Source organism: Phyllobates terribilis, unplaced genomic scaffold, assembly GCF_046119375.1.
Source record: "Phyllobates terribilis strain yellow unplaced genomic scaffold, ASM4611937v1 Scaffold_2__4_contigs__length_985480577, whole genome shotgun sequence".
NCBI lineage: Eukaryota > Metazoa > Chordata > Amphibia > Anura > Dendrobatidae > Phyllobates > Phyllobates terribilis.
This window is the reverse complement of record NW_027362762.1, coordinates 175,469,303-175,493,702: the sequence shown is the minus strand read 5'-3', so window position 1 is coordinate 175,493,702 and position 24,400 is coordinate 175,469,303. Positions and strand designations below refer to the sequence as shown.

Below are 24,400 nucleotides of genomic sequence, written 5' to 3'. Positions count from 1 at the left end.
CAGCAAAAGCTTACAATACTTACGTCCCCTGACGAAGGTACGCCGAAACGCGCGTAGGGGTGGACGTGCGACCTCCTGCGGTGTGTGGCTATCTCCAGTTTTGTCCCAGTAGGTATCTTCCATATTACTGTTAATATTACTGCACTAGTTTTTTGCTGTAAGCTTCTGGGCCACTGGGGGTTTTAGTAGTCATATAGTAATTATCGACCTATTAGTTTTATGAGGGAATGTTCAAGATTGTTTAAAGTATCTCCCTTGCCACACCCTAGGTTGTGTAGCTTACTTCTATTTGCACATGTTGTTGCCACAAGTTCTTTCACACTATGTGTAATTTTTAACTTTATTTTCAATAAATATGATATTTTTATATATTCTATGTTGTGATTGGGATTTTTTGATCGCGTTTTTTTTCTTAATGCTGTTGTTATTTATTGATTATATCCCTGCAGTATAGAGTCCTAGTGCATCCTAATGTACTTTTCTTAATACTTTGTATGGTAGATTAAGTATGATGCACATGTATTGGGTTCATCCTATAAATACTTACGTAGTGGTGGTTTTGGGCGGCTAGGGCAGATAACAGGTTCACTTTAATGATGACAAATGTTGTTGAGACACACTTATGGTCAAAGTCATTATTTTCATTTATTTTTAAGTCACTTTTCTTTTTTTGTCTTGTGGTATGCATTGACTTTTTTTGTGCCAAATACTTCAGATTGGTGCCAGTGGTTTATGAATTTTGCACAAAAACAAAAATTCTCTTTATTTTTTCTTTTACCTTTTTTGGGACTTTTTAGGGAAAAAAAAGTTGCAAATTTCAGATGTACATAAAATCATTACGGGGGTACTGGACAAAATTTTCACAAAAATTTAGCGACTTTGCAAAAGTGGCAATTGATGAAGCAGCTGAAAACATGTGGAATCCCCAAACCCAACTGAAAAAGGCAAACCTCACCCATAATGGCAGCTGGTCTCGCAGTCTCAGATGCTGCTGAGGTGTGATTGGCAGCATCTGGGAGAGTGGAGTGAAAGCACATGCCCCCAGAGAAGACTCTGAAAAAATGCTCAGTTGGACTGCACGTAGAGATTTCACATACTGTGCTCCAAAAGCAACAAATGTGATTATCTCTGCAATGGAGCGATGCAGCGCAAAACGGAAAAGAGTAGCAGAATCAGCTCAGGGATTTTTATAAGATATTTAACTACTTTTTTTAGCAAGTGACATGTTCACTTTATCACCATTTTGGAAGTATGTACACTGTGTTCCAAATTATTATGCAAATAATATTTTCTCAGATTTTCCCAAATTACCTATATGAATTGCAGTCATTGTAATTTTCCAGTCAAATAACTATTAGAGTACAATTGAAAGGTTTTTGTACAAACTGCCTATGATAACAGTATATTTTTAAAAAAATAAAAAGCTCAAACTGCACTCAAAATGCATGTTCCAAATTATTATGCACAGCAGAGTTTTCAACCTTTTCATTTTAATTACGAACAAAAAAATTGTCATTTTTGAAATTATAAGCATTAGCAGGTTATTACAAACTGAAATCAAACAGTTTTCAACTCAAAACTTTATTCTAGGTGATGTTACATTTGCACATAGGACTGCTTGTTCGAAAGGAGCTTCTGAACTCTCTCGTCCATTGAATTTGTCAGGTTTTGGATGGTTTCTGCTTTAATTGTTTTGCATGAGGACAGAATACCCTCAGAGAGCTGTTACTTAGATGTGAACTGCCTCCCGCCATCATAGACACTCCTTTTGATGATGCTCCAGAGGTTCTCAATGGGGTTGAGGTCAGGGGAGCATGGGTGCCACACCATTAGTTTGTCCCCTTTTATGCCCATAGCAGCCAGAGATGCAGATGTGTTATGTGCAGCATGAGACGGGGCATTATCATGCATGAAATGATCTCGATGGTCCAGATGGATGGAGTGGAGGATGGCTGGTTGATGGACACCCCATGCAAACACGGCTACGGCGCTAACAAGGAGAAGATGGAGTAATGTTTTGGGCTAGAATCATGGGGAGAGAGATTGTCGGCTCTTTTAGGATCCCTGAAGGGGTAAAGATGAACTCCATAATGTATGTTGAGTTTCTCAAACAGCACTTTCTTCCATGGTTCAAGAAGAAGAACCGTGCATTCCGCAGCAAGATCATTTTCATGCATGATAATGCCCCGTCTCATGCTGCACATAACACATCTGCATCTCTGGCTGCTATGGGCATAAAAGGGGACAAACTTATGGTGTGGCACCCATGCTCCCCTGACCTCAACCCCATTGAGAACCTCTGGAGCATCATCAAAAGGAGTGTCTATGATGGCGGGAGGCAGTTCATATCTAAGCAACAGCTCTCGGAGGGTATTCTGTCCTCATGCAAAACAATCGAAGCAGAAACCATCCAAAACCTGACAAATTCAATGGACGAGAGAGTTCATAAGCTCCTTTCGAACAAGTGGTCCTATGTACAAATGTAACATCACCTAGAATAAAGTTTTGAGTTGAAAACTGTTTGATTTCAGTTTGTAATAACCTGCTAATGCTTATAATTTCAAAAATGACAATTTTTTTGTTCGTAATTAAAATGAAAAGGTTGAAAACTCTGCTGTGCATAATAATTTGGAACATGCATTTGAGTGCAGTTTGAGTTTTTTATTTTTTAAAAAATATACTGTTATCATAGGCAGTTTGTACAAAAACCTTTCAATTGTACTCTAATAGTTATTTGACTGGAAAATTACAATGACTGCATTTCATATAGGTAATTTGGGAAAATCTGAGAAAATATTATTTGCATAATAATTTGGAACACAGTGTAGAATGTATATCTATTTTGTTTCTACAACATTCTTCATGAACATTATTCTAGGGGTCAGTAGGGTTACGGCAAAGCCACATTTTATTCATGTTTTACTGCTTTTACAGAAAATTGTGTTTTAGTCACTGCATTCCGAGATCCATACCGTTATTTTTTGGCATGATTTTGGGGTACAAACAACTTTGCTGCAGGTGGCACCTGCTGCAGACGGCATAGGCTCAGATTTTAGGTCCATGTAATATGAAATGTTAAACATTTCTAAAATATAAGCAGGGAAATGTTCTTTAACCCCTTAACCCCCAAGGGTGGTTTGCACGTTAATGACCAGGCCAATTTTTACAATTCTGACCACTGTCACTTTATGAGGTAATTACTCTGGAACGCTTCAACGGATCCCCCTGATTCTGAGACTGTTTTTTCGTGACATATTGTACTTCATGATTGTTGTAAAATTTCTTCGTTATCACTTGCGTTTATTTGTGAAAAAAACGGAAATTTGGCAAAAATTTTGAAAATGTTACAATTTTCAAAATTTGAATTTTTATGCCCTTAAATCAGAGAGATATGTCACATAAAAGAGTTAATAAATAACATTTCCCACATGTCTACTTTACATCAGCACAATTTTGGAACCAACATTTTTTTTTGTTAGGGAGCTATAAGGGTTAAAAGTTGACCAGCGATTTCTCATTTTTCCAACAAAATTTACAAAACCATTTTTTTAGGGACCACATCACATTTGAAGTCACTTTGAGAGGTCTTTATGACAGAAAATACCCAAAAGTGACACCATTCTAAAAACTGCACCCCCTCAAGGTGCTCAAAACCACATTCAATAACTTTATTAACCATTCAGGTGCTTCACAGGAATTTTTGGAATGTGGAAGAAAAAAATGAACATTTAACTTTTTTCACAAAAATGTTACTTTAGACCCAATTTTTTTTATTTTTACAGGGGTAACAAGAAAAAATGGACCCCAAAATTTGTTGTGCAATTTCCCCTGGGCACGCAGATACCCCATATGTGGGGAAAAAACACTGTTTGGGCGCACGGCAGGGCTCGGAAGGGAAGGAGCGCCATTTGACTTTTTGAATGTAAAATTTGCTTGAATAATTAGCGGACGCCATGTTGTGTTTGGATAGCCTATGCATCTAGATAGGTGCCTTGGGGGGTCTAGTTTCCAAAATGGGGTCACTTGTGGGGGAGCTCCAATGTTTGGGCACACAGGGGCTCTCCAAACGCAACATGGTGTCCGCTAACAATTTGAGCCGATTTTCCATTCAATTTGTTAGCGGACACCATGTCGCGTTTGGAGAGCCCCTGATGTGCCTAAACAGTGGAGCTCCCCCACAAGTGACCCCATTTTGGAAACTAGACCCCCCAAGGCACCTATCTAGATGCATAGTGAGCACTTGGAACCCCTAGGTGCTTCACAAATTGATTCATAAAAATGAAAAAGTGTTTTTTTTTTCACTTTTTCATTTTTACGAATCAATTTGTGAAGCACCTGGGGGTTCCAACTGCTCACCATTTTGGAAACTCCCTCAAGGATTTTATTAAGGTGTATAGTGAACATTTTGAACCCAGAGGTACGACACAGAATTTGATAACATTAGGTCATCATATTGAATAAGTTGTCATTAGTCTTGAGCGCAAGTTCTCGCTACTTGAGTTTGCATCGGGTACTCAGGTATGCACCATGTACTGCGTGTGCTCGAGTGACATGCTCGAGTCCCTGCCTGGATGTTTCACGGTTATTAGACACCCAAAAAAAAACATGCGGGGATCGCTCGTGCATGGCAGGCAATCCCCGCAAGTTTTTTGGGCCGTGAAGCATATGGGGCGGAGTATTTAGTTATTTTTTTTAATGTGGTGCCCATTATACGGTATGGAGGACTATACAGTATAATGGGCAGGGTTTATGTTTATTTTGTTTCTTGTAGGTTCTGTCTGATTTATAGCCATTGTGAACATGCGTTTATGTGCTGCATGTATACCAAGTTAAACCAAGCTAAATTTTTGTGCTCTTTTCTTTGTTTGGAGGACTATGTAGGGGCCATTATTCTGTATGGAGGACTATGTGGGGGCATTATTCTGTATGGAGGACTATGTGGGGCCCATTATACTGTATGGAAGACTATGTGGGGCAATTATTCTGTATGGAGGACTATGTGGGGCTGTTATTCCGTATGGAGAACTATGTGTTGCCATTATTCTGTATGGAGGACTATGTGTGGCCATTATTCTGTATGGAGGACTATGTTGGGCCACTATACTGTATGGGGCACTATGTGGGGGCCATTATTCTGTATGGAAGACTACGTGGGGGTCATTATTCTGTATGGAGGACTATGTGGGGCCATTATACTGTATGGAAGACTATGTGGGGGCCATTATTCTGTATGGAAGAGTATGTGAGGGCCATTATTCTGTATGGAAGACTATGTGGGGGGGCATTATTCTGTATGGTAGACTACATGGGGGCCATTATTCTGCATGAAGGACTATGTGGGGTCTATTATACTGTATGGAGTACTACAGGTGCATCTCACAAAATTAGAATATCATCAAAAAGTTAATTTATTTCAGTTCTTCAATACAAAAACTGAAACTCATATATTATATAGAGTCATTACAAACAGAGTGATCTATTTCAAGTGTGAAGAACTGAAATAAATTAACTTTTTGATATTCTAATTTAGTGAGATGCACCTGTATGTGAGGCTATTATACTGTATGGAGGACTATGTGGGGGCCATTATTCTGTATGGAAGACTATGTGGGGCCCATTATACTATGGAGGGATATACGGTGCCCATTATACTGTGTGGGGATCACAGTTGGCGCATCATACTTTGTTGGGGTCACCATGGGGTCACCAGAGGATGAAGGGGGTACAGTAGTTTCATGTGGAGGGTACTGTGGGAGAATATACTGTGTTGGAATTCATTGTGGGTATATCATACTATGTTTGGGTTGCATTTTTGTTGGTATCATACTTTATGGGAGCAATGAAAGGAAAATCCAGGGGCTTCAATAGGAGGCAAATTACTTTCTAAGGGCTGCAAAGTTGTGACACATGCTCTTCTGTGACCCCACCGAATATTAAGGTTTTTTGGAGGGACAAGTCAATTAGAACATTTGCTATGGGGCCACATGATTTATCCGTACACCCTTGCCCGTGAGGAAATACCCAAATGGTCATGTGATCTGACTCTCAACATCTATTAATTAAAATGTACTTTGTTCGTGGGACAACTCCTTTAAGTTTGTTTCGATATGAAAAGGTTCATCATTATATTTGATGATAAAGAAAAACTTCCTCAATTGTAGATATTTTTTTAATAAATATCAAGGTTGGCCCGCGACTTTGTCCAAGTTTTTAATTTTGTCCCTCTGTGTATTTGAGTTGGATATCCCTGGTCTACATGGATGGAAACATTTAAAAGTTCTGTTTCTTGGAAGAAGTGGAGGAAAAAAACAAAATGTGGTCAACATATTTACACCTTGCAGATTTGTTTCATTTCTGCAATTGCCCAATGGAACTCCTTATACTGGTAGGAATTGGGATCTTTTGAAACATATGCATACTCTTCATGTATAGGAAAGTATATGGAGAACTATGTGAGGCCCATTATTCTGTATAGTGGACTATGTGGGACCCATTATTCTGTATGGAGCACTATGTGGAGCCATTTTGCCCCACATAGTCCTCCATACAGTAAAATGGCCCCACATAGTCCTCCATACAGAATAATGGGCCCCATATAGTCCTTCATACAGTATACTGGGCCCCACATAGTCTTTCATGCAGCAACATGAGCACCACATAGTACTCCATACAGAATAATGGCCCCACATAGTCCTCCATACAGGCCATTATACTGTATGGAGGACTATATGGGGCCATTATACTGTATGGAGCACTATGTGGGGCCATTATTCTGTACGAAGGACTATGTAAGGCCAATTATACTGTATGGAGAACTATGTGAGGCCCATTCTTCTGTATGGAGGACTATGTGGGGCCATTATACTGTATGGAGGACTATGTAGGGCCATTATTCTGTATGGAGGACTATGTGAGGCCAATTATACTGTATGGAGAACTATGTGAGGGCCATTATTCTGTATGGAGGACTATTTGGGGCTCATTATTCTGTATGGAGGACTATGTGGGGCCCATTATACTGTATACTGATTGACCAGAGACTTTGTCCAAGTTTTTAATTTTGGCCCTCTGTGAGTTTAAGTTTGACATCCCTGCATTAGGTCTTCGTACAGACTAGCCGAGGACTAATGCGGGTCTGTTCGCAAGGAACAGGCAGCCCGCTACATCGTAGGGATTCAGCTCAGTCTTACTGTATGGATAGCTTTCCCCTTTCTTTCCTTAGTACTTGTTGCAGATCATAACAGGCCCGAGCAAATGGTCTGAATACTTATGACCATGTGATATTTCAGTTTTTCTTTTTTAATAAATTTGCAAAAATTTCTACATTTCTGTTTTCTTTCAGTCAAGATGGGGTGTAGAGTGTACTTTAATGAGAAAAAAAATGAACTTTTTAGAATTTACCAAATGGCTGCAATGAAACAAAGAGTGAAAAATTTAAAGCGGTCTGAATACTTTCCGTACCCACTGTACCTCTATGACATGTCAGCAGATCCTTGGCTTACACATTTTCCTGCTTTCTAGTACACCCTACTGACAATTTGTTTCTGTCAGCTTCTAAAAGGACCATTTCAAAGGTGGCTATAAACCCTACCAGAAATAATGATTGCCTAATGTGGCAGGGTTGAGTGGCATTTTAATATGTATGGGGGGGTCGCCCTATTCTTTCCTACCAGCAGTTTTTAGAGTAAAGAAGGATTGGGCATGTTGAATTTCAACATGCCACACCCCTTTTACATGCTAGGAGATGCTACTGACAAAAGGAATGTAGGGGCAGAGAGAGGTGTGCTCTGTTTGAACAGTCATTTTGTGCTGACAGCTCCCTTAACAAGATACTGTACTGTGATTACAATTAGAGTTGGTTTCGGAATTGCTGCCAGCGTAAAAGTGAATGCACAGCTCTGTCACCATTGTGATAGGAACAGTGACAGCGAGGACAATGAACAGACCATGCTGCAATATCTCCATAGGTAAAAGAAATGAGCTAATAGTGCTACCTTTTCATAATATACTCTAAGAACACCTAATTTACTCGTGCAGTAAGATGAAGACACAAGCTTTGGAATGATGATATGATTGCACCATCATTGATATACCTGTGACGTTGCAAGGAAATGTCACAAACACAAATTGTTGCTGCAGTTTTTTACTTTTCATGATTACAAAAATTTGTTAGATGGGCTAGAAAACATGAATTTACTGTGTACTTCGAATCCAATATCATCTTCTATTTAGGTGTATAACCTAGAGGTAATAAAGAAGTACCAACCATAAATCATGATGGTGAGTCAACACAGTATTGTCTCATTAATAAGGAAATAACCAAAAGTAATCAGATCATCTCCAAAATGTAGCATGGCTGTGAGTCACTAGGTTTGCACCTTGGATTATTGTTATTGTGCAGAACTTTAGCTGATGGTCTTAGTACTCTTAGACTGTAGGCACATGGGTGTATTATGGCTCCTTATAACAGATGTAGAGAACTACAATAGGGCGCCCTCTATGTGTCACTGTACACTACTGACCATATCAGTATAAACGCCGAAGCACTGTGCATAACCTAACTCTTGTGGGTTATTATTAATGGGCAAAGAAAAATGAATGGGGTTTTCCCCTACTAATAAAACATTTTATGTTGTTGAAGTATTCCTTAATTGGCCAATTAAAGCATTAACTACACTTTATAGCCATATACAGGGCAACAAAAATAACCTGACATACCAAAAACGTACCAGGCTTCAGAAATAGTCTTTATCTCATTTTTTAGGTTAGGTGTATATTTGGTGTGGATTTTACATGAGGTTAATAATTGGATTGCACCTTGACCAATGTTACTCAATGAGGCAGTGCAAATCTGCATATTTTTTCTCAGCTGTATTCGGCATGAGAAACAAATTATAGCGTGCTTCGATTTCACTCCGAAATCTGACAGCGCGAGAAAAAAAATCTCATATCATACATCAGAGCACCATCCGATTTTACGGATACATTACAATTCTGTAGTATAGGAAACTGTAAATGGACCAGTAAAAGATTAATAGCTGCTGAGTAAAAACGTGGATTGTATACGGACAGCACACGGATGACAAGTGAGGAAAAATCATCCCACTCTCCAGGATGAGAATGGGACTGACCTTTTGTGCAGTCTGGGGCATCACAAAATATGTAAAACTATAAAAAGCATTCCAAAATTGTAAAACAGTTACTTGTAGCCCTTATACATATACCCGGATTTTTTAGGGGAGGTCAAGACTGTTAAAATGCATGTTAATGGCCATAGGTTTTGTCACTTTGTAATTTGCACTTGCCTCATAATGGGAATGTTCTGTTTCATACATGTTAATCTCTTATATCTGATGACTACATGCACAAAAAGATCGACGCATGCAAAATAAATAAACATATATATAACTAGGTAGTATACATGGACATCTATATATATATATATATATATATATATATATACAGTTATATGAAAAAGTTTGGGCACCCCTATTAATCTTAAGCTTAATGTTTTATAAAAATTGGTGTTTTTGCAACAGCTATTTCAGTTTGATATGTGTAATAACTGTTGGACACAGTAATGTTTCTGCCTTGAAATTAGGTTTATTGTACTAACAGAAAATATGCAATCTTCATTCAAACAAAATTTGACAGGTGCATAAGTATGGGCACCTCACCAGAAAAGTGACATTAATATTTAGTAGATCCTCCTTTTGCAAAAATAACAGCCTCTAGTCGCTTCCTGTAGCTTTTAATGAGTTCCTGGATCCTGGATGAAGGTATTTTTGACCATTCCTCTTTACAAAACAATTCCAGTTCAGTTAAGTTTGATGGTCGCCGAGCATGGACATCCCTCTTCAAATGATCCCACAGATGTTCAATGATATTCAGGTCTGGGGACTGGGATGGCCATTCCAGAACATTGTAATTGTTCCTCTGCATGAATGCCTGAGTAGATTTGGAGCGGTGTTTTGGATCATTGTCTTGCTGAAAGATCCATCCCCTGCGTAACTTCAACTTTGTCACTGATTCTTGAACATTATTGTCAAGAATCTGCTGATACTGAGTGGAATCCATGCGTCCCTCAACTTTAACAAGATTCCCGGTGCCGGCATTGGCCACACAGCCCCAAAGCATGATGGAACCTCCACCAAATTTTACTGTGGGTAGCAAGTGTTTTTCTGGGAATGCTGTGTTTTTTTGCCGCCATGCATAACGCCTTTTTGTATGACCAAACAACTCAATCTTGGTTTCATCAGTCCACAGGACCTTCTTCCAAAAAGAAATTGGCTTCCCCAAATGTGCTTTTGCATACCTCAGCCGACTCTGTTTGTGGCGTTCTTGCAGAAACGGCTTCTTTCGCATCACTCTCCCATACAGCCTCTCCTTGTGCAAAGTGCGTTGTATAGTTGACCGATGCACAGTGACACCATCTGCAGCAAGTTGATGCTGCAGCTCTCTGGAGGTGGTCTGAGGATTGTCCTTGACTGATCTCACCATTCTTCTTCTCTGCCTTTCTGATGTTTTTCTTGGCCTGCCACTTCTGGCCTTAACAAGAACTGTCCCTGTGTTCTTCCATTTCCTTACTATGTTCCTCACAGTGGAAACTGACAGGTTAAATCTCTGAGACCGTTTTTTGTTTCCTTCCCCTGAACAACTATGTTGAATAATCTTTGTTTTCAGATCATTTGACAGTTGTTTTGAGGAGCCCATGACGCCACTCTTCAGAGGAGATTCAAACAAGAGAACAACTTGCAAGTGGCCACTTTAAGTAGCTTTTCTCATGATTGCATACACCTGGCTATGAAGTTCAAAGCTCAATGAGGTTACAAAACCAAAAAAAGTGCTTTAGTAAGTAAAAAGTAGGTAGGAGTATTTAAAAAAAGAAAATGATAAGGGTTCCCATACTTATGCACCTGTCAAATTTTGTTTGAGTGCAGATTGCACATTTTCTGTTAGTACAATAAACCTCATTTCAAGGCAGAAACATTACTGTGTCCAACAGTTATTACATATATCAAACTGAAATAGCTGTTGAAAAAACACCAATTTTTATAAAACATTAAGCTTAAGATTAATAGGGGTGCCCAAACTTTTTCATATAACTGTATATATAGATGTCCATGTATACTACCTAGTTACAACAGATAAGCTTGGATAATTAAATTTTGCATAAAGTATATAACTTGCTTGTGCCGGAAATCCCTTATTGTACACAGTGATCTGTGGTTCAAGGAAGAAGAAAAGATAGAGCTTAAGAGGAAACAGTTTTGGTATAGTTCACTATGCGGGTACGTTTTCTTTACCTTTGAGTAGTGTAGACTCTCCGCAGGCTGATAATGATAAGCAAACATTACATTTTTGATTTGCATACATCCCTTGTATCCCTTGTATGTCCTGGGCTCACTGATCACTCCTTGCCTACTCTTATCTCTACTGGGTTAGTACTCACTTGTTATATCCTGTTCCTCTTCTGAAAGGGGAACCTGAGGTATAATTTTGCAAGGAAATACTTTTTTAGCGTAACATTCATAGTTAGGCTCTGCTCAGTTTGCCTTCAGAAACGTGTGGAACTTCCGTCAGCAGTCGCTGCAGATTTGAGAAAAAGAATAGCACTGTAGTACCAAGATTGAATCTACCTGACCCCCATTATAGGTCAATAGGGCCACCAGACATTATTGGCACACATTCCAGTCACACCTGAAACATGATATCTTTTTGGGTGGAAAAGCTAATACTTTGTTGAATTACCCTTTGAATTTATGACAGCATTCAGTCATTTGGGTAGGAGTCTATCAGCATGGCACATCTAGAATTGGCAGTCTTTGTCTACTCTTCCTTGCAGTAGTGCTCCAAATCTGTCAGATTAAAAAAGCATCTCCCATGTCCAGTGCCCTCTTCAGGTCAACACACTGATTTTCAATTGGATTCAGGTTTGGACTCTGGCTGGGCCATTGCAAAACTTTGATCTTCTAGGGAAGCCATTCTTGATTTGGTGGTATGCTTATTGCCATTGTTGTACTACAAGGTGAAATTCTTCTTCATCGTCAGCTTTTTAACACAGGCATGAAAGATTTGTGGCAAAATTATATTTGGAACTGTTAAAAATTCTCTTCACCTTGACTAAAGCCCTAGTTTCAGTTCCCAAAAAAACAGCCCCTAAGCATAAAGCTGCTTCCTCCATGATTCAATGTGGGTATGGTGTTCTTTTGGTGATTTGTAGTGTTGGCTATGTGCCAAACATTCCTTTTGGAATTATGGCCAAAAAGTTCAACCTTGGTCTCATCAGACCATAACACGTTTTTGCACATGGTGTTGGCAGACTTGATGTAAGTTTGGGCAAAACATAGCTGCGCTTGGATGTTTTTCTTCATAAGAAAAGGCTTCAGTCCTTCCACTCTTCCCCACATGCCAGACATATTAAGAGTACAGGAAATTATTGTCAAATGTAGTACACAACCTGTACTTGCAAGAAATTCCTGCAGCTCCTTTAATGTTGCTTTAGGCCTATTCACAGCCTCTCAAACCAATTTTCTCATTATGCTTTTATCAATTTTTGAAGGACGTCCAGTTCCAGGTTATGTCACTGTTGTGCCAAATTCAAGCCACTTCTTGATGGCAGTCTTCAAAGTAATTATGGACATTAACCAAGGTGCAAAAACTGGGGGAGCTCTCAGTGACCAGTAATTCTATACTGATGTCAATCACAGCAGCGGCATCTAAATGGTTAAAAAATGGAGAAGGCTCCCTCATTAAAACTGTTGGCTTCCCGCAATCGTCATCGTGGGTACCAATAATTGCCATCGCACTCTGAGGTAAGCAGTGTCTGACAGGTTGTCTTAGTGCAGAAGTAACAGGTATCATGCACTGCAGTACATGATCAGCAATAAAATTAAAAAATATTCATGTCCCACTTTGGGACTAAGTAATAAAGTTAAAGAAAGTTAAATAACATGAGTTAAAAAGGAAAAGGAAAAAAAAAGAAGCGCAAAAAATCCCGAAAACCTGTTTTGCCACTTGAAATGCAGCTTTTGTGTAAAAATAAAAATAAACAAAAAAGTGTACCTCAACTATAAAACTGTCACATTACTTATACCGTACGGCAAATACGGTAAAGAAATAGTAAAAACCCCACCAAAAATATAGCTTATTCAACACAGAAATAAATTAATAAAAAGAGACCAAAAAGTCATATACTAAAAAAAAATGGTATTAATTAAAACGTCAAATCATGTCCAAAAAACAAGCCCTAATATGGCTGTTTCGGCAAAAAAAATAAAAAAAGTTTCAGCTCTCAGAATATGTCGATGCAAAAACAAATTCATTTTTGTAAAATATTGCTTTTAGTGTGCAAAAGTAGCAAAACATAAAAAAACAAAAACATCTAACTGGTATGGCTGTAGTTGTACTAACCCAAAGAATAAATCAGATTTATAACTTTTACCCCACGGTGACTAAGAACAACGCTTCATTAGTCACTCCCAGTCATGTCTCATGAGCAATGACCTCTGCATTGGTTGCAGTACAGAATCTGTGGACGTTGTGGGAACGCCATGGATTATGTCGGAGCTGCGTGGATTATTTTTTAATAATAAATTGGTGAATGAAGGAATGTTTCTTGCTTTTATTTCTTTACCTCTCTCTTTTTATGTCTTTCAAGTTCCAATTTGTGGACTACTTCGCATTCGGTGGACTATGTTGGAATCCCTGGACTGAATGTTTTTTGTTTTTTTCAATAAATTGGTGAAACAGGGCTGGGGTCGTGGGTGTTTTTTAAAATAAAATATTTTTGTGTGTTTTTTTCTTTTAACTTACTGGGTTAGTAATGGGGGTGTCCGATAGATGCCTTTCCATTACTAACACCAGGGCTTGATGCCAGCTGACATTGCACAGCTGACATCAACCTCATAAAAAATTACCCCGATTGCCACTGCACCAGGCCCATCGGGAAGAGTTGGGGCGAAGTGCCAGAATTGGTGAATCTAATGGGCTTTTATTTTTGGAGAGATCTGTAGGAAGGTAGTGGGATGGATCTCATGCTTCACTCTGGGTCTTGGGAGTGGCCCATGTCCACGATTCCCATTTTAATTTTTAGTTAAGGGTTGGATGTGTCAGTATTTGGTTTTGCAAGCATCAAATAAGGAGCTCTGTGTATGTCAGGTCTGTGTGAGACTGAACACAGACCAGAGCCAGAGAGAGCAAAGCCATTGTCACACCCACGGCAACAGATTGACACGGTCTTTACGGACGATCAGGCTGCGAACTGGAGAAAAAAAATCACATGACATAAGTTGAACCATACGGATTCCACTCGTCCAACTTTTTAGGAGCAACATTGGAGCTATTTTTTATATGTTAATGTGAGCGAGGCCTAAGGGTCAGTCCACATTAATCCTGTGCTCTCCGCTCAGCGCTTAACTCGGGGCTTCCGTGTAAATCCCCCAAAAACTCAATTCAAACTAAACCGCTGACAGAACCAGTCACTTATAAGACACTTTTTAAGCATCTTTTTAGCGAATAAGTGTGGTCGACCACAGTTCTGTGCATTCTTATAAACATAGATACCACCAAGGCAGATGCCAAACGGAATCAAGAGTGTCTCCATCTGCCTTATTATAGTGAGTGGTTCCATCGAGGGCTTCGAGTGAATCGCATTTTTGTGAGATTTACACAGAAACCCCATCGTAAATGCTCAGTGTCTACACAAGAATGTGATACCAACCTGTTACCAATAAAAAACCTAACTTATCCTGCGCAAAGCAAGTCCCCACTAAGGTCCATCATCTGTCACTGGAATTATAAGGGTTTTCCAAGTTAGTGGACGGAAAAGTGGAAAATCGATGGCTCCCACCTCCCAAAAAAAGTGAGTGAAATCTGCACTCCCAAATCTAAATGCCCTCTCCTTCTGAGCCCCACTGTGCCTAAACCGCAGTAAACAGCCACTTGTTTGACATTACTGTAGCAGGGAGAGCCCACTTAATAATTTACGGTGTGCATGTCTCTAGAAGCACAAGCTTGGAACAATGCTTGGGGGCAATGTAATATATAGGGACTCTACACGGTATGGGGGCACAATGTATGGCAGACCTGTGCAAAGTGCAGACTGTGGGGCGCACCGTACCCTCCCCCGCCTGCCTTCCAGCGGTGAAAACGATGTCATTTCATTACATCAACTGTGCACTGCAGAGAGTCAGTGCACCGGATACAGGAGCAGAGGCAGATAACCGGGGGAATGGGAACGGAGTATGTGGTGTTCTTTTTTTCATGTGTATATGAATGTTTGGCTGGACATGGGGAGACTATGGGGGTCTCATGCTGGATATGGAGAGGCTATAGGGGTCTCATGCTGCATATTGAGAAGCTATGGGGGTCTCATGCTGGACATGAGGAGGCTATGGGGGTCTCATGCTGGACATGGGGAGGCTATGGGGGTCTCATGCTGAACATGAGAAGGCTATGGGGGTCTCATGCTGGACATAAGGAGGCTATGGGGTCTCATACCGGACATGGAAAGGCTATGGGGGTCTTATGCTGGACATGAGGTGGCCATGGGGGTCTCATGCTGGACATCGAGAGGCTATGGGGGCTCATACTGGACATGAGAAGGCTATGGGGGTCTCATGCTGGACATAGAGAGGCTATGGGGTCTCATGCTGGAAGGGGGAAGCTATGCGGGTCTTATGCTGGACATGGGGAGGCTATGTGGGACTCATTTTGTATATAGAGAGGCTATGTGGGTCTCATGCTGTATATAAGGAGGCTATGGGAGGCTCATGCTGTATATGGAAGGCTATGTGGGGGCTCATGCTGTATATGGGAGGCTATGTGGGGGCTCATGCTGTATATAGGGAGGCTACGTGGGGCTCATGCTGCATATAGGGAGGCTATGTGGGGCTCATGCTGTATATAGGGAGGCTATTTGGGGTTCATGCTGTATATAGGAGGCTATGTGGGTCTCATGCTGTATATACGAGGCTATGTGGGGGCTCATGCTGTATATAGGGAGGCTATGTGGGGGCTCATGCTGTATATAGGGAGGCAATATGGGAGCTCATGCTGTATATAGAAGGCTATGTGGGGGATCATGCTGTATATACAGTAGTAGGCTATGTGGGAGCTCATGCTGTATATAGAGAGGCTATGTGGGGGCTCATGCTGTATATAGGGAGGCTATGTGGAGGCTCATGATGTATATAGGGATGCTATGTGGGGGCTCATGCTGTATATAGGGAGGGTATGTGGGGCTCATGCTGTATATGGGAAGCTATATGGGGGCCCATGCTGTATATAGGAGTCTATGTGGGGGTTCTTACGGTATATAGGGGGCTGTGGGTGGGCTTAAACTGTACAAAAAGGGATGCCAGCAAACTTAATTCTGCTCAATATTAAGTGATACAATTAATATTAATAAAAAATAATTATAATGAATATGTTAATATTAACCCCTTAAAAGCCTGGGGCATATTAGTACGCCCCAGGCCATTACCCCCTGTTCAGTGAGGGCTCCAGCACTGAGCCCGCACTGAACCGGGCACATGTCAGCTGATTTATACAGCTAACATGTGCCTGCAACAGCAGCGGGTGGAATCGCGATCCACCCGCGGCTGTTAACCAGTTAAATGCCGCTGTCAATCTCTGACAGCGGTATTTAACAGCACCGCGCCGGAAGCGCGGCATTAGCCCCGCCCATCGGTGACCCCGTCACATGATCGTGGGTCACCGATGCATGGACATGACAACCCGGGGTCTGCAGCAGACCCATGTGGTTGTCAAGTAAAGATTGCTATGAGTGCCACCTAGTGGTCGGCGCTCATAGCACATGAGCATTTCTACTGCATAGAGGCGATTTGCTCATCGCCTTTATGTAGCAGAGGCAATCGGACTGCTGCTGCTTCTAGTCTCCCAGTCTTCTAGTAGACTATTGAAGCAAGCAGAAAGTGTAAAAAAAAAGTTTTTAAAAATATTTAAAAAAAAAAAAAAAAAATATAAAAGTTTAAATCACCCCCCTGTCACACCATTCAAAATAAAATAATAAAAAAAAAAACACATACACATATTTGGTATTGCCACGTTCAGAATAGCCCGATCTATCAATATAAAAAAATAATTAATCTGATTGGTAAACGGTGTAACGAGAAAAAAATTCTAAATGCCAGAATTACATTTTTTTGGTCACCTCAACATTGCAATGAAATGTAATAACGGGCAATCAAAACATCAGATCTACCCCAAAATGGTATCAATAAAGACGTCAGCTCGGCATGCAAAAAATAAGCCCTCACCCGGCCTCATATCCCGAAAAATGGATACGCTACGGGTCTCGGAAAATGGCGCCATTTATTTTTTTAAGCAAACTTTGGATTTTTTTTTCACTACTTAAATAAAAAAGAACCTATACATGTTTGGTATCGACAAACTCGTAATGACCTGGAGAATAATAATGGTAGGTCAGTTTTAGCATACAGTGAACGTGGTAAAAACAAAAACACGTTTTCCCGTACACGATATGGTAAAACAAGTAATGTCGTTCAAAAGTAAAACTTGTCCCTCAAAAAATAAGCCCTCACACGGCCATATTGACTAAAAAATAAAAAAGCTATGGCTCTGCGAACAAGGGGAGCAAAAAACGAAAACGCAAAAAAAAATCCCAAGGTACTTAAGGGGTTAATATTGAGCAGACTTAATTTTAGCCTATTGGTTCGGCCCTCCACAACAGTGAAGGTCTCTCATGTGGCCCCTCAGGAAAATTAATTGCCCACCCCTGATGTATGAGCACTAGTGTTGAGCATTCCGATACTGAAATATCGGGTATCGGCCGATATTCGCGGTATCGGAATTCCGATACTTAATTCCGATATTTTTACAATATCGAATACCGGAATCGGAAGTTCCCATAATGCCTGCGCTCTGCAGGGTCTCTGAAGGATGACAAGCTGGATGGCAGCGCTCAGCTGCGATCCAGCCTGTTATCAGAGCGCCATCCCAGCGTGAGAGAATTCTCCTGATTGTTTAAAAGCCGGCGGGTGGTAAAAAGCCGCCGGCTTTTAAACAATCACACAGCCCCATATTGCTTCCCCGCAGCCTCCCACCCCGATCCTCCGCTCCCCTCGCCACCTCCCATCCCGATCGTAAGTTAGGACCGGGCGGGGAGCACAGCACCAAGGATCGGGGAGCGAAGGACCCGGGCGGGGAAGCCGGCAGTGAAAAGATTTCACCGCCGGCTTTCCCGTTCTGTGCTGCGCTTTCCCGCCGGTTATTTCAAATGAACAGCTGAGGTATCAGGTGATGCCGATCAGCTGTTCATTTGAAGTCGCCGCGGTGCCCTCAGAGGGTTCATGTGAGTTCATGCTTGACTGCACAGGTCAGCCTCACCTCCCAGACCATCAGCCCGTAATGATTAGTGTGTGCGCGATGTCTGCGGGTGTGTGCGGTGTCTGTGCAATGTCTGCGAGTGTGTGCGGTGTCTGTGCGATGTCTGCGAGTGTGTGCGGTGTCTGTGCGATGTCTGCGAGTGTGTGCGGTGTCTATGCGATGTCTGCGGGTGTGTGCGCGGTGTCTGTGCGATGTCTGGGGGGTGTGTGCGTGCAGGCAGACATAGGCCGATGTGACACTACTACTCCCATCGGCCTATGTCTGTCCCCCGTCCACTCGTGCCAGCAGGATCAGCTCGATGGGAGCAGTAGTTCCCATCAGCCTGATCCTGCTATTTAAATTGCCCTACTGTGTCACCAATAAATTTTAAATACATTTCATTGGTGGCCAGTGGTTACCTACAATAAATTAGTTCATACATTACCTGTCCCCGCCAATCGCCACCTAAAATAAAGTAAAAAATAAAAAAATACACCTATACTCACCTAGACACTTAATTCCCCGAAGCCATCGATCTCCTGTAATAAAATCTAAAATAATAAACCACAACCTTATCCTTACCCCTCCGTAGTAGTCCACGAGTGTCCCACGATGATCTCCAGTTTAGAGCAGCCACATAGAATGTGACCGCTCTGAACCGCTGCCGCCGCTAGAATGACGGGGCCGTAAAGCAGCCCCGTCACTGCATAAGCGGGTTCGCCGGAGTTCAGGCAGCGCTGCTCCGGTTAGCTGCTTTACGGCCCCGCTGTACCGTGAGAAATTCCCACGGTACAGCAGTGTCGTAAAGGAGGTCTCCGGAGCTGCACTGACTGAATGCACTCCGGTGACCTCAGTCAGGGGCTCCCGCTGCCGGGAGCGGACGTGTTCCCGGCAGCGTGAGCTTACAGCAGCCATGCACAGCTGTCACCATCTCCAGATGTGACAGCTGTGCATGGGAGATCAGCGCAGGAACGTGGACAGGTAACTATTTTTTTTTAGTAAACTAAGAATTAAATAAAATGGTGTGTTTTATTTCAAATAAATTATTTTTCTGGGTGTAGTGTGTTTTTTTCTTTTTAACACTTTGTAGATTAGTAATGGGGGTGTCTTATAGGCGCCCATCATTACTAACCTGGGCTTCATGGCAGCTGGCGCTGACATGAACCCCAACCCTATTACCCCCTGCCACCGCACCAGGGCAGCGTGGAAGAGCGAGGCTAAGTGCCTATGGATGCGCCATTTCTGGGGCGGCTGACGGCTGGTGTTTCTAGCCTGGGAGGGGGCCAATATTCATGGCACCCTTCCTGGGCTATTAATATCAGCCCCCAGCTGTCTGCCTAGCCTTTGCTAGCTATTAAAATAGGGGGGACCCCACGTCATTTTTTTGGGGGGGTCCCCCATTTTAATAGCTAGTAAAGGCTAGGTATTCAGCTGGGGGCTGATATTAGTAGCCTGGGAAGCTCCGTGGGTATTACCCCCTTCCCAGGCTTCAAACATCTGCCCCAGCCGTCGGCTTAACCTCCGCTAGAGACTAAAATTATGGGGGATCCCACGCCAATTTTTTTTTAAATAAATCCTTTATTTTAACACTAAATGACATTTGAGGAGTTAATAAAGATGCAGTCCCTAAATTATTATTTATTTTTTAATTAATTTTTCCCAAAAATGTTGACGTGGGCTTTGCCATATTTTTGTATGCCAGGAAGGTACAGCATCCAGCTTCTATGAACGCGCCATTTTCCGGGGTGGCTGCGGACTGCAATTTGCACCGGGGGGGGGGGGGGGGCAGAAAGCTTGGGCCTCCCTGCGCTGCAGATTCCATCCCCCAGCTGCCTAGTTGTACCTGGCTGGACACAAAAATAGGGAGAAGCCCCACGCATTTTTTTTTTAAATTATTTCATGAAGTTCATGAAATAATAAAGAAAAAAAGGGCTTCCCTATATTGTTGTGTCCAACCAGGTACAAATAGGCAGCTGGTGGTTGGGGGCAGCCCGTTCCTGCCTGCTGTACCTGGCTGGACACAAATATAGGGCGAAGCCCCACGTCAATTTTTTTTAATTATTTCAGGAAATTCATGAAATAATTAAAAAAAAATTGATGTGGGGCTTCGCCCTATATTTGTGTCCAGCCAGGTACAGCAGGCAGGAACGGGCTGCCCCCAACCACCAGCTGCCTATTTGTACCTGGCCGGGCACAACAATATAGGGAAGCCCTTTTTTTTTTTTAATTATTTCATGAAATAATTTAAAAAAAAATTTACGTGGGGCTTCGCACTATATTTGTGTCCAGCCATGTACAGCAGGCAGGAACGGGCTGCCCCCAACCACCAGCGGCCTATTTGTACCTGGCTGGACACAACAATATAGGGAAGCCCTTTTTTTCTTAATTATTTCATGAATTTCATGAAATAATTTAAAAAAAAATACGTGGGGCTTCGCCCTGTTTTTGAGTCCAGCCAGGTACAACTAGGCAGCTGGGGGCTGGAATCTGCAGCGCAGGGAGGCCCAAGCTTTCTGGGGCCCCCCCCACCGCTGCAAATTGCAGTCCGCAGCCGCCCCGGAAAATGGCGCGTTCATAGAAGCGCCATCTTCTGGCGCTGTACCCAACTCATCCAGGGCCCTGGTGCGGTGGCTCACTGGGTAATAAAGGGGTTAGGGCCAGCTTGGCATTATCAGCTGGCCCTAAGCCCGAAATTCATGGGGTCACGCCAATATTAGACATGACCGCCATGAATTTCTAGTAAAGTATTTAAAAAAAAAACACAACACCCAGAATAAAGTCCTTTAATTGAAATAAACACACAATTCTTTATTGTTCTAAATTAAACCATACTTACCATCACGCCCATTCCAGCTGAAGCCAACGATCTCCTGCAATAAAAGAAAAATAACAAAGCAACATCATCCTTACCTTTCCATGGTTCCCAGGACAGCTTCAGCTCTGCTACATCGAGATGACAGGCTGGACCGCTGCAGAACGCTGCCATCCAGCCTGTCATCCCGCGGACACTGAGAAGCGCAGGCATGCTTGCGCTCCTCAGTGTCAGGCTGTGACGGCATCCCGATGAGCCGAGTCTCTCACGCTCACCGCATGCGCAGGAGAATTCTCCCACGCTGTCAGTGACGTGCATGAGGTGAGCTGAGTTCATTGTCGGCTCATCTGGATGCCGTCACAGCCAGACACTGAGGAGCGCAAGCATGCCTGCGCTTCTCAGTGTCTGCGGGATGACAGGCTGGATGGCAGCGTTCTGCTGTGGTCCAGCCTGTCATCTCGATGTAGCAGAGCTGAAGCTGTCCTGGGAACCATGGGAAGGTAAGGATGATGTTGCTTTATTATTTTATTTTTATTGCAGGAGATCGTTGGCTTCAGCTGGAATGGGCGTGATGGTAAGTATGGTTTAATTTAGAACAATAAAGAATTGTGTGTTTATTTCAATTAAAGGACTTTATTCTGGGTGTTTGTGTTTTTTTTAACTTTGACTATGGGGTTAGTAATGGGGGTGTCTTATAGACGCCTCTCCATTACTAACCTGGGCTTGATGTCAGCGGGCATTATAAGCTGACATCAACCCCAACCCCATTACCCCACTGCCACCGCTACAGGGCAGTGGGAAGAGCGAGGCTAAGTGCCAGAATTGGCGCATCCTATGGATGCGCCATTTCTGGGGCGGCTGACGGCTGGTGTTTCTAGCCTGGGAGGGGGCCAATATTCATGGCACCCTTCCTGGGCTATTAATATCAGCCCCCAGCTGTCTGCCTAGCCTTTGCTAGCTATTAAAATAGGGGGGACCCCACGTCATTTTTTTGGGGGGGTCCCCCATTTCAATAGCTAGTAAAGGCTAGGTATTCAGCTGGGGGCTGATATTAGTAGCCTGGGAAGCTCCGTGGGTATTACCCCCTTCCCAGGCTTCAAACATCTGCCCCAGCCGTCTGCTTAACCTCCGCTAGAGACTAAAATTACGGCGAACCCCACGCCAATTTTTTTTTTAATAAATCCTTTATTTTAACACTAAATGACAAGTACAGTAATCAACACTATCACTGTACTTCTTATATATGTGACTGACATGTTTCTATCTATCTAATCTATGTGTGATTCTCTATTCTTTCTATTCTAAATTGTCGGGTACAGATGCTGAATTGCCGGCCGGCTTTTTTAAAGAGACGGTGCATGAAAACACTATTATATTTTTTTAAATAAATCCTTTACACTAAATGACAAGTACAGTAAGCAACACTGTCACTGTACTTCATATATATGTGACTGACATGTTTCTAGCTATCTAATCTATGTGTGATTCTCTATTCTTTCTATTCTAAATTGTCGGGTACCGCTGCTGAATTGCCGGCCGGCTTTTTTAAAGAGACGGTGCATGAAAACACTAATATTTTTTTTAATAAATCCTTTACACTAAATGACAAGTACAGTAAGCAACACTGTCACTATACTTCATATATATGTGACTGACATGTTTCTATCTATCTAATCTATGTGTGAAGCTCTATTCTTTCTGTTATAAATTGTCGGGTACCGGTGTATGCCGCTGCTGAATTGCCGGCTTTTCATGTTTCACTGTGAGCACTGTTCCCATCGATTTGGGCAACCACCTCCCCCAATACATTCTACATTATTGTTAGTTGTTTTCCTTCATGTAGAATTAACCTACAAGGAAAGAAAGGGTTTATTTTCATTCCGATATTTGTGTCCCATTGACTTGCATTGGTTTCCGGTATCGGAATCGGCGATATCCGATACTTTTTGGGTATCGGCCCGATCCAATCCGATCCGATATTTCCTGATATCGGAAGGTATCGCTCAACACTAATGAGCACTAAACTGGCATATTTGCAATTTTCCAGAAAAAAGCATAGAGCAGGATGTTACAAATGTAAACCACCTGTTGGGCCAAAATAGTCACTGCAACTGTAGATGAATTCATTGAGAGGTGTAATTTCTAAAATGGGGTCACTTGGGGGTTTCTGCTGTTCTGGCACTTTAGGGGCTCCACAAATGTTGGCCGCAAACTATTCTAGCAAAATCTGTGTTCCAAAAGCAAAATAGCGCTCCTTCCTTCTCAACGCTGACTTGTGGCCTATCAGTAGTTTCCGAAGACAGATAGGGCATTACTGCTTTCAGGAGAAATTCCGAAACAAATTGTGGGGTCCAATTTCACCCATTAACCTTTGTGTAACTGACAAATTTGCAGCTAATAAAAAAAATTTATTTTTACGACTAAAATGTTATACTTATGCGTCCCAATGTTATAAAATTTTATGAGACACCTGTGGGTTTAAAATACTCACTACACCCATAGATGAATTCCTTAAGCAGTGAAATTTCCAATGTAAGGTAACTGATTGGATTTTTTGCTATTCTGGCACCACAGGGGCTCGGCTAATGGCACCCACAATCTATTCAAAAGGAATCTGAAAGCCAAGTAGCGCTCCTTCCCAACCGATCCCTGCCGTGTGCTCAAACAGTAGTGTACAACCACATATGCATAACAAATGATCCTGTCCATTTTCTTCTATTACCCTTTGTGTGAATTTAAACTTTGAGGCTAAAGTAAAACTTTGGTGGAAAAAGCCTAATTCTTTGGTTTTCACGGCCCAATCTTATAAAATTCTATGATGTAGTATGTGGGTTAAACGCTCACCACAACCCTTATGGGATTTACTTTGCCAAATGGGATCACTTATAGCTATTTCTGCCTTTTTGGCACCCCAGGGGTTCTGCAAATTAAACATGTTGTCCAAAATTGCGTTCCAAAATTGAAATACCACTCTTTGCTTTCCGAGTTTTTTCCATGTGCCAAAACATTAGTTGTTGACCACATATGGAATATCACTGCAATCGGAAGAAATTGTTTAACAAATTATGGGTTCCTTTTACCCTTTGTGGAAATGATGAATTTGGTGCTAAAACAGCATTTTAGTGGAAAAAATGTAATTTTTTGTTTTCACAAGAATAATAAATGGGATTTATCTGTTTGGATTCTTACCAATCCTGAGAGTTTCTAGCAACCGTTGCAGGTAAAGAAGTCGACAGC

At 41.9% G+C, this 24,400-nt stretch overlaps 1 protein-coding gene across 3 annotated transcripts in view; it reads right to left on the bottom strand.

Moving 5' to 3' along the window:
* Positions 1–24,400, bottom strand: part of ARHGAP9 (Rho GTPase activating protein 9) — a 218,773-nt gene that overhangs the window by 129,438 nt on the left and 64,935 nt on the right. Inside the window, exon 1 of one of the 3 annotated variants that reach the window (XM_073663317.1) lies at positions 11,307–11,454. The exons of the other annotated variants lie outside the window; for them this stretch is intronic. Coding sequence (XP_073519418.1) covers positions 11,307–11,372 — 66 coding nt within the window. The 5' untranslated portion in view covers positions 11,373–11,454. Of the gene's footprint in view, positions 1–11,306; positions 11,455–24,400 lie in introns of those variants that run through there. 3 annotated transcript variants of the gene reach the window in all.